The sequence below is a fragment of the Acipenser ruthenus genome, chromosome 16 (assembly GCF_902713425.1).
Source record: "Acipenser ruthenus chromosome 16, fAciRut3.2 maternal haplotype, whole genome shotgun sequence".
Lineage (NCBI taxonomy): Eukaryota > Metazoa > Chordata > Actinopteri > Acipenseriformes > Acipenseridae > Acipenser > Acipenser ruthenus.
Genome location: NC_081204.1, coordinates 31,130,134 through 31,148,160, shown reverse-complemented (window position 1 = coordinate 31,148,160; position 18,027 = coordinate 31,130,134). Strand labels below are relative to the sequence as shown.

Below are 18,027 nucleotides of genomic sequence, written 5' to 3'. Positions count from 1 at the left end.
CAACAATATATATATATATATATATATATATATATATATATATATATATATATATATATATATATATATATTAAATACATTTTCATAATTCTCGCCTGTCAGACAAAAAGGTACTGGATCTTGGGATCCGGTGCGATCCGGCACAAATTAACCCCTGCTGGTAATTATCGTAATGCCACAAAAAAACCCAACACAGACATAGTAAAAGATGACACGTAAGAATGTAGGAAGCAACACACTTTTTAAAAGTATATCTTAATATAAATATTTTATTCAGTGCATTTTTTTTTGTGTATACAACAAATAATAAACAACTGGATGGTATCAGGCAGAAAGCCTGCTTTTACATACTGGTTTATCCTTGAACAGATTGGAATAGGTGATCCAACATGGTTTTAATACACATATCCTACATCATGCAACTTTATTCCATTAGCTCCAGCTTTCTCCCATGCAACAGACATGTTCACCTAAAAAAAATCTAAATTAGGTAGCATGTACGTAGAAGAAGTGTTAGTTCACTTTTACAAATGATATGATTTTATTAGAAAATTAAGTCACCACGATTCATTATTTCTACACAAAAAAAGACAGTGACCTGGACAGGAGATCTCACCATACGTACAGTAATGATGACCAATGATCAGCCAGTGAGAATACTACAGATCAGGGTGGACGACCACTGGATCAGTTACAGACTAGAGACTAGCCCACCACAGTAAAACAACATGATGGGAATAATTAGAATTGAGACCGGGTTTGTTTTGATCTTTTTTATTTTCCTTCAAATCACACACAAAAACACTTGTTTAACCCGACCCCCCTCCCCACCCCAAATGTGAATTTAATTGTAAGAGACCTTCAATACCTGCGCCCCGCCATTCACACAACCCACAGCCGTGCAGAAATCCATTCTGTTAGTAGAACAGCGGGGTACGAAAAGAAAACAAACCTCTCAGCTACAAATCAACAAGCAAAGCAGAGCCACATGTTTGACCCCCTTTTCAAATCAGCTGAATGTTTCCTTTTTTCCCAATTTTAAGAGACAATGCCCTTATTTTACTTTTTGGCTGGACAGTAACTCTTGCCAGCAGGACCTTTAACACTGGTTAGTTTCACTTGGCTCCCATAAAAAAGCACAGATGACAGACACTATAGCCGGGCGCTTCTCCTCTATAACCGGATGGTGCATAGAAGCTTTCTCTGGCTGCCTAGACGTCTTGAGAGAGATGTAGATTCTAGATACATCGGGACCTAATAGTCCAAGGGAAATGAAATCCCAGAACAGCTAAATGGTTGGTAACGAGAGTGTGACTTATGCAAGTTCAGTTTCTGGTTTTGTTTTTGTTTAATTTTCTTTTGATTAGTATTTTGTCCTGAACCGCAGATGATTAGGAGAGAGAGAGAGAGATAGAGAGAAGTCTACTTGAAGTCAACAGCATCCAGAGGTAAGATTACCAGACACGCAAGGCTCTGCCCCTGGGGGGTCCTGGCTACGTCGACTCATTCTGGCTCACCGCTTTGCCCCCGTTCAACACTGCCGACGCGCTTCTGCTCTTGGTGGGGGTGCCGCTGCCCGAGCGAGAGAACTCTGTGAGATCGTGGAGCGAAGGCTCTCTGTACATGGCGACTGCAAAACAGAAGAGAAACAAAGAGGCCGTCAGCCAACACAGGAATAAACCAGCGGAGACACTGAAACCAAGCGGATCATATTGAAACCAAGCGGATCATATTGAAACCAAGCGGATCATGCCTTCAAACGGACCTTCAGTTGAGTTAAATATCTGGAAAACAAAACTGGAAAGAGGTTTAACTACAATATAATGTATGTTTTTGACCTGACTAAATGCATTGAAAGCCATTACAGCGCAGAGGAAAATAGGGCCCAATAATCCAAGATCATTTAAAAAGCACTTTACATGAACCATCTCCAATTACTGTGTAATTACTGTGTAATTACTTAGTAAATACGTGTGTACTTACACAATTACAATATTATTGTGCAGTTACAATGTACTTAATGTGTCATTTGTTTGCATGATATAAAGCTGATCCTAACCTTAACCCTTTTCTAATACAATTGTGTACTTGTATAATAACATTGTAATTATGTGTACATGCATATGTATTTACTAAGTAACCACTATGTAAAAACACAGTAATTAGAGACACTTAATGTAATTACTCTAATTACTCCATATCAGCAAGAACATTTTATTTGCTCCAGGCCAATGCTTTTTAGTTACCAAAGCAAAATAGTCTGCTTGAAATCCTTTGCTTATTTCACATGCTGCAGTTTCCTCTGCCTGCCTCGCCACCCCCCTGGCTCTCTGAATGCTTGGATGGGAGAGTTGCAGGTAATTCTCTCGCCCAAGCGGCCCACGAACAGTGCTTATAGGGCTCGGCTGGCTGGATCACTCTCCTTTTCACTTTCAGTGAAGTGCACTTTCAACTGCTTGACTGAAACAAGTATCTCCTACAGAACCGTAGCACTAAGCCTGGCATTGTTAATTCACAAACAGAAAGCAATCGCCCGCATGTACCACAGCAGGCTCTGCTGCTACAGTGCAGCTGGTTTACTGTGAGAATAAAAAGGCTGACGGGGGCACACATTGTAACGATCCGAAGTGTACCAGCCACAGAAATCTCACAATCTTGCTTGGCAGCCGTACATTTTTTAATGGATTGGCTTGTGCCAGCATTTCAGTAACAATGACAAGTGCAAAAGATTAACAGCCGAACCAAAGCAAAATGGACCTCTCCCAGGAACGAGCGCATCAATGAGATGCATGACTCTGCAACACGTCTTCATGGTATCTGAACAGCAATATCCTGAACCCGGTCTTCATGCTTTCCTGTCGCAATGAGAATCTCAGTTCGAGTGGGAGAGACACGCAGGCATACCTTTCAATGGTTTGGGAAGGAAGTGGGCGGCTGGCTTGTTTTTCTTCACGTGATTCCCCTTCATGATCTCGCCCTCCTTGTTAAGACCCAGGTACCAGCCCCTGCCCGACTGCTGCTGCCTGTATATCATCGAGGAATATGTCACGTAGTAGTTCTCAAACACAGACTCCTTAAACTTGCATTCCGGTGTGAAGTGTTCCTGAAAGAGACAGAGAGACAGACACTGAGAGACACGGAGAGGCAGATTCGCTGCTCCTCCTCGGAGCTCACGCGGAGACGTGTCTGTCACAGCTTGGCACCTCACAGCAGCGACACAGCAAGCGTGAAGACTGAGGAGCGTTTTGTGTTTGTAGGGGTGTCTGAAAACATCAAAATATCACGGCTGAAAAGCTTATCAAAGGCATATGTATGCAGTGAATGCATTTTTAAACTAGCAATTTATTCCACAACCATGCTTGTGATTTCACACGGTGACAGGGCGGAGGCTGCCTGCCTGAAATATAACATGCTTTCTCTATGCTTTGCTACGCCTAGCTATGCATGTATCGTGGTACACCACAGGAATCAGAGAAACCCCTTCCCCTTTTACATTTTTATTTTTATTTAGCAAGTTCAAAGTGTCACCTCACATAGGACTCTATTCAACTGATCTCAATGGTGAGGAATCTGAACACCATTTAAATATTAAAAGTGAGCTCCACTGCTATTTTAGATACTTAAATGTAAAAATACACCAAAGAATGTCACTTGTGCTGTTAAATATTCTGATTTTCTTAACACAAAAGGACCGATTTTGATAAAGGTTGTCTCTTGTGGGTCTAATGCTTTCTTAGCACAGCCCTATTAAAATACTACATCAGTGCTGTCTTGCATTGTTATGAAGAAACAAGCACAATCTTCCGCAGCACTTTTGCGAGGCGCGGGCTGAAAGCTCTCTCCACTCTAGCGAGATGTCCCTGGAGACAACAGTGCGAGCTCTGAGCTGACAGCTGGGATCTGATGAAGCCACTAAATGAGTGAAACACATGGATTCCAGTGCTGTCTGGTTCACATTCTGACAAGACCTCCTCCTGCTTTCTCCTTAACAATACGATTCTGCACTGATGCAACACCCACTGATGTTCTTGTTGTCTTTTTAAAGAAATGCTTCAATGCCCTGCACATTAACATAATCTTCCTTTTCTTTGACTTTTCCTTTACTTGGGAAACGTATATTTATCTAATGAGCGTTGATTAAATCTGTCTTTGTACTGAACCAGCGATTCCTCAGGCAATGCAAGACAGCCGCTCAGTGATTCATTGTGGCACTCGGTTTCATTATAGGACTTCATCTGGGCACTTACTTTTCCTTTGCTAAGTCTGTTTTTCTCCTTCAATTAGCTCCACGGGTCCATGATGCAGATACTGATTTATTAAAAAGACTAACAGCGTGCTTGTGGGGTAATCTTGGGAAATAATACGAGCAGCTATACGCTCCCTCCATTGTCTCGAGCACCAATGCATCTGAAACAGCTCAATAGCCTTTTAACCACATCTGTCTGCATGGGAAAGATCAATACAGTCATACATTGGATTGATGCTCTTAGATACTGGCCCCAGCCGCAGTCAGACACTTCTTCATTATTCTGTTTTTATAATTGGTTTAACTGTGAAGCTGGACATCTATTTCTTACAAATCCAAGCATGCTTTCACAAAGAAAGAGGATTAGGCAGGGCAGTGCTTTCTGAAGCAAAATATGAGACCAAATCGAAGAGAAATCCCCCCTTGCCACTAACAACACACCATTTTCTGTGAGACACCAATTAAAATGTCAAAATCCAACAAACCAAAAAAAAGCAAGAGAAAGAAAAATGACTTTACACTACTGCTATTTCCACTATCTCATTGTATCTGGACACAGTAAATGAGCTTCCCTGAGTGAATCATCAGCTCCTATGAATCTCTTTGAAAGCAGACAGACTTTGCCTCAAGGGACCGGCGAGGGTATGGACGTGACGATACCAGCAGCTTTAAACCTGCTATTCCCAGGTTCCAATAACTTTTCTAGTATTCCTCTCATCATCACTGATAACATTCATTTGAAATGCTCAGATTATTTATTACATGACCTTCAGCACTGTCAGTTCTGTCCCTCAGGGTGAAGGATTCACTCTAGAAGTGCAGCGCGGCTTTGTGTGCATTGCCTTTGGTCTGCAGTGCTGCTCAATCAAACTTCCAGCTATAGCAGGACTTCATTTTAAACTTCTAACTGATTCAATATCACCAAGATAAAAAGATAAAGGGTTAAATCGGGCGGGGGGGGGTGGGGGGGGGTGGGGGGGGGGGGGGTTTGGGCAGTATTTATAAGTCTATCCCTATTAATGGGATCATTGTTTAATGGCATAGGGGACCAGTCTACACATGTACATTATAATGAAAAAAGGAAAAGGATATAAAGTATAGCTGACTCATAAATACTGCAATACTTAAGAACCAATTGAGGACCAGGGAGCGCAAGGAATTGTCTTAAACACTGTCAGGATGAGAGCGATATACTGTACGGCATCTGAGTCCGAAATTCTGAATGGAATTTCTCCGAGATTACATAAACACCCTCCAGCTGCACCAGAAATCCTTAAACCAAACTGTCAATAAATGTACAAGTGAGGAGAGCAGGGAAAACATGGTTCTGTTTTTATTTTACTGACAACTTCAGATCAGGAGCAAGTCAGGGGAAAAATAAAAGTATGCTGATCAAGACTGCTTTTAGCCGATAGCTCTTCTCTAAAGCTGCTGTTGACCTGGAAGAGACAGACTAAGAGGGGCAACTCAACTGAAGACCTGCCTGCTATACAGATCACCTGTAACACTCAATCATGGTGTGCAAACATTAAGAAAACGAGTAAGCAAAAAATGAAACTGTCACTGCAGCTTACAAAAAATGTGGCCGCGAAATTTTACTATTATTTTTCTAGCCAATTATGAATCACAGAACCATAGAATCATAGAATGCAGTTGCACACCTCAAACTCTATCACCTCTTTTATTGATGTAATCAGAGGTTTAAAACAATGTGGCAGTTTAGTTTTACTGGAGAACTCCAGGAAAGAAACTTCGCACGCATGCACACTCGCACGATGCCTTGAGTATGAAGCCCTCTTGTCTGTTTGTAATGAAAAAGCTGTATTAAGGCTCTAAACTAAAGGAACGATCAATTGAAAGCACACATTAAACTCTAGCATGGGCTTACAGCACACAGGCGTACTTTTATAATAAAGTATAAATATATAATAAAACAAATGGCCATTTATGCACAAAGTAAGGATTCTTGCAGTTGCATGATGGGTAATTGCAGTATTGCTACTAAATATTGAAATACTTAATTGGCTTGATGACAGGTCTTTAAAATCCAGCAACTTTTTCAGTGAGACCAATTTCCTTGCAGAGGTCGAAAACCAAGGGAGAACTTTAAATGAGTTTTTCTCAGAGCAGAGCAGCAGATTGCAATAAAGACAGCACAGCAAACAGCTAAAGAGACGGCCATCAACAATATTATTAAAAGCACTACAGGGTACAATTAAACACAAGAAAGATTGCAGTTAAGTCTTCATAAGCCAGTAATGCTAGTTTCTTTGCTATGTTTTCATTACATTTTATACATACTGCACACTGCCAATGCAAATTACAAAGGCTACTCACCTGTCATCTTCCAGATAGTGAACATTAAAAAATGTAGTTTTACCTACCAATTCCCCTGTTACACACCAAAAACGTCAATTAAAACTACATTTTTTAATGTTCACTATCTGGAAGATGACAGGTGAGTAGCCTTTGTAATTTGCATTGGCAAATACAATTGCTACTGATCTGCTTTGAAAAAAATATATATTAATAAGATCTGATACAAATCAAGGATTACTGTAGTTACTGGGTTCCAGGCCTACATATGCGGTGGCCCTGAGGCGGCCCCTGAGGCGGCCCTGGACCTGCACAGTTTTAATGGGTGTCCTTGGGAAAGCTACAGTCCAGCATCTAGATGCATGTTAAGAGTTTATTCAAGATATATATTGGCTGCAGTGTTTTGGCTTCCGGCCTCATCAGCTGCCATGTAAGGCATTGAGCTCAGCTGTATACTGTAGATGCATTACTTCATATCTCTGGCTAAAGCAACATTATCTTAATTTAGGTTTTTTCATACTTTGGAGTAAGTAACATCGCCCTGCTCTCAATCGAGTTGCATGTGAAGCATATCATTTTATTACAGGGTGGAACAAAAGTCAGACATCACTGGAATAATTGTTAATATTGCTTGCCTCTATTTTATTGTGTGAAATGTCACAAAGAGGAACAAATCCAGATCATTTCGATGTGTGGTGCAGATAGTCAACAAGCTGTGGCCGTCCCATTGAACAGAGACAACCTAAATCTGCATAAGATATGATCTGGCCTCTGATGCTGGAATTATAGGGCGCGCTGTATTTAAAATAACTGCATTATAATTTACTGCACTGCAGTCACTGCTAGCCCCACAAAAAGGACTGAATAGAACGGTGTAATTAGCAGGCTGGTTTCAATGAGAGTGGCATCTTCACTTAGTGAGCTGGTCTTAACATCAAGCTGGTAACAGAGATGGAGTGGACTGTACTTTATAGCTGGTGTTAAGTAGTCATAATATTTCAGATGGCCTGGTTATATTCAGGGTTCATAGCTCAAATACAGACGATGAAGACTGAGACCAGCTCAGCAGCACTGGCTCCTCTTCAGGCACCTGTGTGACTAATCTTGACTCAAACTCACTTGCTTGGTATTTTTCTGCTCATTCGTTTCTCCAAGGGCTTCGGCTCCCCTGCTGTCTTTCTCCAGGTTTAATACAGTAACCTGGTTATTCATCTCTGACTTGAGCTGCACAAAGCTCCCAGTTTCCTCATTGTTATTTCTGGAGAGCTAACATGCCTTCAAGCCACGCTGTGTGTTCTGGGTGTGCGTGGAGGTAGCTTGCTGAGATTCACCGTGACAGCGCACTCCATCAACAAGCTCCTTCGAGGGCTCCTGTTTCTCCAGATTCGTCACAAGAGCCTCACACCTTGGCTCCGGAGCGAGGGGGGGGGGGGGGGGGGGAAGAGAGGCTGCCCCCACACCCCAGAGGAGAGGCACCAGCTAGCTTTACTCAGATCAGGAGGAGACTTAACCTGCACTGCTGTCACTCACTGCCTTGGATTACAAATGAGCTCGGATCTGTCTCTGCTGCACTCTGACTCTTACTGCTGCTCACATCCTCTCCCTCTCTCTCACACTTGCACGCTGTCTCTCTATATTAAGACAAACAATAACACCCAGCCTCAAGGCTTTCTGCTATTGTACGAAATTGAAAAAAAGGAACAACTAGGGTGCTGCTTTGTATCTGCTTGGTGAGCCTGAACCGGCTATCGGTGTAAAAATACTCACTGAGAAAGACTTCTAGGCAAAATGTTTCCTTTAGCCTTTCTGCATGCTATCAACAAGGATACATGAGACAGTTCAGAACAACCAATTTCACTGGCTTCTCGACTATGGCTAGAGATTTCACACAGAAGCAAGAAATGTGTTCCCTCGTATCCAGAACATGGGAGACTAGAACTAAACGTCAGGGGATTTCTAGAATGCAGCAATGGGTCAAAGTGTCCATTTTAGGAATGCTGAAAAACACGCAACGACTCCCGGTAAAATCAGGACTGGGCTGAGCTGCAATGCAGTCACAGGGAGACGCTGACCCACGTCCTAAACAACAGCATGCTGAGGACATCGGAATTAAAATATCTTTAAAAACTACACATTTTCATGCTGTTTAACATGCATCTGCCTGCACAGAACCAGCGGGGGGGAACTGGCTGGTTAATGACTTGGAAAATAGCATAAAGTGCTTCACAACTGGTACAATACATTGTAAAGCAGCAACATGGAGTGGAATACCCCTGCAGGCTCAGGCATCCCTCACCCTGTCTCTGCATTGGGATCCTCTGAGTCTCGCTGCTGGATTCACATTCCTGAACATCCCACTGCACAAGGATCTTAACCAAGACACTTGTATTACAGCAATGCCCTTCTACAAGTTTACCGCAGTATTTTGGCGGTTTCCCCATGATAGGATGATTGTCAGCGTTTCTACAGCAGCCTCTCAGAAAGAGAAACAAGGCAATAATGATACGCGGACCCTGCTTCAGAGAGAGCAGAGGCAGCCCTGCTCCATTATAATACAGGGCCTGAAAAACAGGACGCTTGCAGGGAAATCCTGAGCACGGCTAGTCAGTGAACTGACACCGCAGCACATTTTAACAATCAGGAAACACGTCTCACAATCCAGCCCTAAAGTGGAACAGACTAGCTGCTGTATTTGACAAAACCCCAGTTTATTCAGCTCAATAAATTTCATACAGTGGTCGGCCACTGGGGGGTTTCTCTTTATTATCTTTTAGTACTGTCACTGCTTAGCCTGGGGTTCTGCCAGAAAAGGTCACACAGTGAATCGTTCAGCTTTTAATGAGATCTGAGACAGAGCTAAGCAACACTTTACCAAAACCTGCTGTCAGCTGCTGCTGTTATTATTATTATTATTATTATTATTATTATTATTATTATTATTATTATTATTAGTAGTAGTAGTAGTAGTAGTAGTAGTAGTATTATTATTATTATTATTATTATTATTATTATTATTATTATTATTATTATTAATAATAATAATAATAATAATAATAATAATAATAATAATAATAATAAAACACTTCTACTAACAATAATTGTCACTCTTTCATGCATGAAATGTTTTTTAAAATAGCTGAAAAAAGTAGTTTTGGACACATAATAAATATATTTTTCATTGAAAAGGTTTTTTCCATTTTTTTTCTTTGCATCTTCCAGGTGTCCCCATATAAAGACTAGAAGAGGTTTTTTTTTTATTTTATTTTTTTATCATCCGTCCCATATGAGGTCGCCATGTACAAAAGGGTCAATTAAACTGGAAATATTATTATGCAATTTAGTCCCAGAGTTGATTTCTCATTTGCTCAAATATTTTAATTACAATAGGTATTTAAAAAAGTGACAAACATGTATAATGTAACTTTAAGCAACTGTGCTTATAAAGAAAGATCCCGAGGCTGATGTGCAGTTTGGAGAGGAAGGCAGTGAATGAGAGTCACGCTTCACTGCCTCTGCTTTCAACACAGGATCTGAATGAAACACACTCACTGATAACACACCCACCCAGCCCTGTTACCACGCTATCGAAGTCAGAACCTAACACACAATGCATCACTTTTATCATTAATAATCACTGTGAAGGATTCAACAAACAAACAAAAGCTAACCAGTAGATTGAGCAACAATATGTGTGCTGAGATTTCATATCATTCAGGTCTGTGTGCTGAGATTTCATATCATTCAGGTCTGTGTGCTGAGATTTCATATCATTCAGGTCTGTGTGCTGAGATTTCATATCATTCAGGTCTGTGTGCTGAGATTTCATATCATTCAGGTCTGTGTGCTGAGATTTCATATCATTCAGGTCTGTGTGCTGAGATTTCATATCATTCAGGTCTGTGTGCTGAGATTTCATATCATTCAGGTCTGTGTGTTGAGATTTCATATCATTCAGGTCTGTGTGCTGAGATTTCATATCATTCAGGTCTGTGTGTTGAGATTTCATATCATTCAGGTCTGTGTGTTGAGATTTCATATCATTCAGGTCTGTGTGCTGAGATTTCATATCATTCAGGTCTGTGTGTTGAGATTTCATATCATTCAGGTCTGTGTGTTGAGATTTCATATCATTCAGGTCTGTGTGCTGAGATTTCATATCATTCAGGTCTGTGTGCTGAGATTTCATATCATTCAGGTCTGTGTGCTGAGATTTCATATCATTCAGGTCTGTGTGCTGAGATTTCATATCATTCAGGACTGTGTGCTGAGATTTCATATCATTCAGGTCTGTGTGCTGAGATTTCATATCATTCAGGTCTGTGTGTTGAGATTTCATATCATTCAGGTCTGTGTGCTGAGATTTCATATCATTCAGGTCTGTTCAGTTTTCCTGAAACTGGAAAAAGGTTCTTGCTTTGAAGGTGTTTTTATATTTTTACAATCAAGTGAGATCCCGAGACAGTGCGAGAGGCAGACAAGCACACACAACACAATACATACACACATACACAACACTTATGAAAATGTGTGATTCTCAATTCACACCTATACAGAAGCAAAATGACATCTTAAAACAGTTTATAGTTTCCTATCAAAATGAGTGAGGACCTCAGTTAGACTAGCAGACAAGAAGTTCAATGCAATAATAATAATAATAATAATAATAATAATAATAATAATAATAATAATAATAATAATAATAATAATAATTTTAACCCTTTCATGCAAGACATATTTTTTAAAGTAGCTCAAAAATAAAATTACAATAAAAAATAACAACAACAACACAAGCGACTATTTTCTTTTTTTATTAAATCACTTTTTATGATGATTATAATTTTTTAAACCCGTTGTGGAATGGGAGTAAGTCTTTCACCTCTCAAAAACAAGATAAGTGCTCAACCCCCTTGCTTTATTGCTTTGTGAAACATGCTACTAAAAACTATTAACCTTGAACAACAATATTATGGGTGCAACGGGGAAAATAAAGACTTCATTTAACATCATAAAGGGCAAAGTATACGCCCGAAAAACAAACAAATTATACATGCCTAAAACAAACAGCTAACATTCTGGAACATATAAAGAATATTAAGACACTAAACATTTAGAGTCAGGCACGCACTGTTGTTTATTAACTCTGGTATTTATATTTCAGCTAAATAAACACAGCTAAAAAAAAACAGCTCTTTTATTACTTCAGTTGCACACGTTTCCTACATCTTCTTGGAAAAACAAGAGAGCTCAGAAGCAATACCACAGCGGGTGGGAAATTTGCTTTTTTTTGTCTCCATAAATAAACATTATTCTCTCAGAAAGCAAGGTGTTTATGTGGCGGAGCTGGTATGTAAAACTAATACATATTCAAGGGCTGTGCGTTACTCCCCCAGGACTGTGTCTGAGAGGAGAGAAACGCACAGAAAACAGCTTGCACTGATCTCAAGCTGCACTGGATACACTTATAGATCCATATTTTCAGTGAAACCTGCCAGTTACGCATCCTGGAACTAGGACAGCATGTTCTATATGTCAGCAGAATAGAAACCCAATGAAACCCACTATATTCAGTATGATATACATTATTTACAATGCTGATGCCTTACGATTCTGAAATATTTATTTAACCTGTGTGTGAATAAATACATTCACAGCAAACGGTAACTACAACTTTCAATCGTAACATATGCTTAGAAAGATATGCCCCCTTTTGCAATCTGAATATGCCGCCGCTATCCTTAAAACAGAACGATAAAAAAAATATATTATTTGCAATTCTATAATGCCAACACTGCATCAACTCTATAAGCCTTCAGTTATCACAGTTGCTGTTTGTTTTGTTACTTGGTAATTGAAAAGTCTTTCATTCTAACATAAAAAGACATTGACAAAGACTTCTCACAGAAACGAATTTGTCTAACTGCTGGCAAGTTTCCTTTCAGTACTGCAGTATTGCAAGGCATCACGTTCACAGACGCATTTTTTGTTCCGTCTAAAATCAGATGAAAGTCTCGGAAATGAACTGGGGTGCGTTTGAATCCGTGCCACAGTTATTTCATCTTTTAAATGCATGGTAAACTGTGTATACAGTGGGTGGACAGGCAGCCACTACACTTACTAGCATAATACTAAATTAGTTACAGCATTGAAACTCACCAGCGTGGGCTGGTCCTCTCACTCGTTCTCAGGACGATGAGCACCCTTCTGCAAAACCAGCTCCTCACGTGTAGCGACAGTTTCTCTCAGTTACAGAACTGCTACTTTAGACCAGCACTAGATTGTACTTCAAGCCTCATTAGCCCTGCTTTCTGTCTCAGTACCACGCACAGGTGTGTCTAATTAAGCTCATGATAGAGTTCTGAGGCTTGAAATGCTACGCAATGGGGGTCTTCATTTTAATCTGCAGTGTATTCTGCTTGCAGTTAGATACAGTCTTGAGCATGCAATCTGAAAATAATGAGTGCTGTCCAATAGCCCTAGGTCTCTGGGACTGACATTTGTCAATAGGACTGAAAAGCAGGGCACCTGCAAAGGTATGGTAACTAAAAGCAGCCTGTGGATTTAATCCTTAGACTGTCTGCATGACAATGGTGTGGTTTCTACCCATACTCCAGTATTTACACATATTACAAAGCCTTGCTTGAGATACACAGAAATACATTTGTGTCACTGTGTCCAACTGTTGTTCTTCTATTACGTAATGTTTGCTGCAAACACTACTCCATAATTCATCTATAAATGTTTTATAAAGGATATGTAAACTCTATTAGACTGTTTATTATTATTATTATTATTATTATTATTATTATTATTATTATTATTATTATTATTATTATTATTATTATTATTAAGTGTTATAACATGTAACAAATACAGTTATACAAAACGTTCATAACATCTGTATAACATGACAATTACACCAGTATTGTGTCATTGAATACACTTGTATTTATTATACATTGTTTCAAATGGTTGTTTGATTTCTAGGTGCTCTGTAACTGTATCCTTAAATAGAAGTGTGATTGATGTTTTCATCTCTAAAGATTTTAGTTTTTTTCTTTTAATGAATAATAAATAATTAAATAAATAGACTGCTGTTAAGCAGATCAGCGGGGGCCATCATTTCATTAATCAGTTTGTGTTTCGCAGCACTGCAGTGATGAATACGTTTATCCACCACTGCTCCTATCTCTATGGAAACATCCATCTTCAGTCTGTTGGAAATACACTTTCACCCTCTCTCTCCATCTCCTACTCAGATGCTTCTGCACCCTAACAATGCCCCCCGATCCACTTCCAGAGAGCAGAAAAAACAAGAAGATACAGGAGAAAAAAAACGATTCCAATCTAATAGGAAGAACGTCAAAAAGCCAACCCTATGGCATTTCGTTGTTTTACAGTAAATCATACACTGCTGTTGCAGGGACTTGGCATGCATTCCAGATCCCTGCTCCTCTACCGTCATCAAAAGGCTTTGGCTACTAAAGCAATGTAACAGTGACCCCGACCCCTGGGCAGCAGCTTCACTTACCGATGTGTACAGGTAGCCTTCACTGTTCATGGCCAGGTAGAGCTTTGTCTGCACGCCCTGGATTGCCACCACTCGTAGACCCACGGGGATGAGGTTAAACAAGGCTGGGGAGGCAAATGAAATGACACTGGTCAGTACAGATTGATGAGTTACTTCACTAGTCTGCAGGCCTGCTTTTGAACCAGGGTCTGCTGGACTACAAGTTCAAAGTTCTACTGACGTGACCAGCCGCAGAATCTAAAGCCAAGTTTGGAGTTTTCTGCAAAGTCAAACACACTGATGCACAGCTCTTAACTGCAAGCTGTGCTGTTAGACAGAGCTGCAATCTGATTGGTCTTCTTTGATATGCCAACTGGTATAAACCAATGGTAACTGACTTCTATATACAGGGTGTCCATATGTCAGGCATCACAGGCATAACGGGTAATACTGGTTGTCTTTATTTCTCTGTAGAACAAGAGAATAGTTGAGACCAAAAATAGTCCATCTGTTACAAGCCCTTTAAAAATACCTGCCGCTGCATCCACGCCTTTAAGTGATTTCTAATTCAGAGCAATCTACCCTTATAAAAGATTCTCTGAATGTGCGTCCCTCTTTATAATTCTGCAGCACTGTGCTTCTGTTTTACATGAATTATTTTTTGTCATGCTACTGCGTCAAGCTGTGACAGGATGTTTCATCTCCACACACGCAGTTCAGACCTCTTGTTCAGGGGAGCTCCAGAGAGGCTGCCGCTCAGCAGAGGCCTGCTCTGAATTGATAACATTCTGTGCTTTACAGATCACAGCGTACTTGAGCCTTCAACTTAAACAGCATCTGTAATTAAATGTAACATTATATAGCAAAAGAAATGTAATTAATGTCCATTTTAAAAATCTAAATTAAAAGCATTACAGTTGTACGCGTGTCCTTAGTGCTGCTTATAAACGGTCCGCATGCGGGAACCAATCAACTCCAGCATTTGACCTGCATTCCCTTTTCAAAGCCATGCGAAAATCAATAAAAATCAGCATTATTATTTGAGTGCAGTTTTGGTTTCTTGGATATGTTAGTAATTAAAAAAGATTTGACCTGTACATTTTCACTTCTGTGTTTCTCTGGGTTTTCATATGCAAGGCACACAATTACAATTACCTACTAAGTGCGAAGCAGCTCACACTTTATAGCCATTGCCTTTTCGTGGGGTAATGAGAGGGCCAGTGAGAATCACCTGAACCTACACTGTGACACATATAACTGAAACACTGGTATATGTTAATCTACCGAACCTTAATTTAGGAAAACGCCTGCTTAATTGCGTAGTTTACTGGAGCACTCTTCTTCATCATACAACTTAAGATCCATTCGTTTTATGAAATGGCTTGTTCCTATGAAGGGTATCAATAGCTTTTGGTCGTCAATAGTTTCAGTTTGCAGCAGCCAATGACTGGAATGAGTTTCAAACACAAGTTAAAATCAGAACCATTCATATCTGAGGTTGCCTTTAGCCATTGTTGACTGATATCTGTGCCTGCTAAGTTGCTGTTGAGTTTTATGATTGATTATATGGTTTTTTTACTCCTTAGTTATTGTGTTTTGTGTTGTTTGCTGTGGTTGTGTGAGCTTCTTGCCAGGTCATCACTGGAAATGAGAATTTGTTCTCACTTGACTCATCTGGATAAATAAAGGTTTGGCTTGACAAAGGCAGCGCGGTGCTAAGACATCACACCATCTTGTCTGTTTCAAGCTGCCTCTTTCAACCCTTTCATCGCCGCCCACCCTCCCGCCTCCACGAACTGTCACTGCATTGCACTGCCTGCTCCTCTCCATTACCATGCACACCTGTGCCCCTGTGGAGGCACACTTACTGCGACGCAGACACACACTCCAGCAGTGGGGCCGGGGGCTCCACTAGAGAGAGCGAGAGAAGCAGCTTGTCTGGGTCGTTGCCAGATGGTGTTGTGTAGAACGCTACTCTTATCTTCAGATCACGCTTCATACATTTCCAAACGGGTCCATATGACCGAGGCACTGTAAGATTAACCACGCAGAACTGCAGTTACTGAATCATGTCTCCATCATTAGCAATAAGGGCTGTTTGCTGTTTCAAAAAGCTGGCTGGTAAATGTGCTGCTGTTATTTGTCAGTTCATGGCAAAGCTAAGAGGAGTTGGCCTGGCTCGTACTTGGAGGAACACCAGCTGTTGTACTTGGGTCAGCAGCAGCAGCAGCAGCAGCTCATTGGCACACTGCTGTTTTTTAAATTGAAGTCTTCTTTGCGGACATCATTAAAGTTCTTATCGTGTGGCTTGCTTTTACTACTCCCATGATGACTGGGTGTTCAACAGCTTGGCTGATTTTGAATACATTTCAAGAAATCTGGCTTGGGTAAATTTGCACTGTTTTATTTGAAAAATGTTTTTGTTTTACCATATCTTAGTAATATGGCAACTGTACTAGATGTTGTGTAAACTAGATATCCTAGTTCTAGTTCAATCCCCTCCCGTAAAATAAAACCTGAAATGAAGAGTATCAACTAAGTGCAACTGATAACCTGCAATGCTATTATACCACATGCATAGTGCCAATGCCAGATCTATAATACCATGATTCATATTTATAACGTATAACGAGTCCCTCATCTCATATTATCCAAACACCTACATCAAACGGATCTGGCCACACAGTTGAGATTGAAGAGTTTCCGAGCATGAAGGACGGCCCTCTCTGTATCCACAAAGTAGGAAATTAACTTTGCTCCTTATCTAGCCCCGCTGGGCTTAAACACACGCTGTCGAGATTGCTCCCCGGAGGATTACTGTGCAGAAATCAGGGCTGTCACATGATCAGCTCACTCCAGCAACAATAGAGCTTTACGTGAGCAAGTGGATCTAGTTCAGCGGGAGGGCTGGGCGATGCATGTAGTCAGAAACCCAGACAGATGAACAGCAGAGCCTAACAGAGAGGAGAAGATCTGGTAGCTAAGCTGCAGTCTGACTCAAGCCTACTGTTGTTTGGACGACTTACTGCACTTTAACTTTCTTAATTACAATTCTAAAAAAATGATTTTATATGCATATATATATATATATATCTTTGTGGAAGTGACTTGAAACCGAACTTAAACACTGAAGTGGCTACAAAGCAAGTAGTTTCGATTTTTTTAGCAGTGCCTTCCCAGTTGGGGCTGTTATTGAATGCAAATATTTATGGAGCTTGAATATTTAATCACAGCTTTGCTAACGAGAGCAATGGTGATTCCTTCAATCATTCCCTAACCTGCTTAAATAAAAAACTAACTGTAAGAGTCTTGATGTTGATATTTCTATATTATGCTGTACTAGGATAACCTTTGTAAAACTAAACATCCCATTCACAGGATACACCTGAAAATACATTGACATGTCTATAAATACTGTATCTGATGTATAAGCAATTATTTCTCTCTGTGTTTTTTACACTTTTTGGGGTCATCAAATTAAGAATTCATATTCATATCGATTCAGCAGAAAACAATCGCTCCAGTTCATGCATACAGTATCACATTTGGTAATGATTGCAGTGTATATGGTGTAGAGGGAAAGCTGTCTGCCTCAGAGTTGCTCCTGTCTCAGAGTTGGCTCAGCCCCAGGCTCTTCTAGTATCTCTGGCTGAGTGGAAAGCTGCAGTTTTTCTTGAGGCACAGCACTGTGTGGGTGTGGACCCTCTGACTCTCTCTCACTGAGATGAACGCGCTGCCTGCACGCCTTCCTTCCTGCCTGCCTGCTTGTCACCATGGAGATGCAGTACGGACTCCACACTATTTTTATAATGCTTCACAGCTTTGAAACTCTTAAAGTCATTTATTTTTAAAATAAATAAATAAACCAAATGCTGTTTTGCAAAGTAAAATGTCCACACCTTCATTAAACCTCTACCCATGGGTTACTACAGATTACGACCATGATTAAATGGGTTAA

At 40.3% G+C, this 18,027-nt stretch overlaps 1 protein-coding gene across 6 annotated transcripts in view; it reads right to left on the bottom strand.

The window, feature by feature from the left end:
• Nucleotides 1–539: 539 nt before the first annotated feature.
• Nucleotides 540–18,027, bottom strand: part of LOC117412251 (fibroblast growth factor 13) — an 88,592-nt gene continuing 71,104 nt past the window's right edge. For all 6 annotated transcript variants that reach the window (XM_058989418.1, XM_058989417.1, XM_058989422.1 and 3 more), the window contains 3 exons: nucleotides 14,091–14,194; nucleotides 2,905–3,103; nucleotides 540–1,630 (listed from right to left, as the gene is read on the bottom strand). In XM_058989418.1, the coding sequence (XP_058845401.1) occupies nucleotides 1,494–1,630; nucleotides 2,905–3,103; nucleotides 14,091–14,194 (440 nt within the window). In that variant the 3' untranslated portion in view covers nucleotides 540–1,493. The remainder of the gene's footprint in view (nucleotides 1,631–2,904; nucleotides 3,104–14,090; nucleotides 14,195–18,027) is intronic.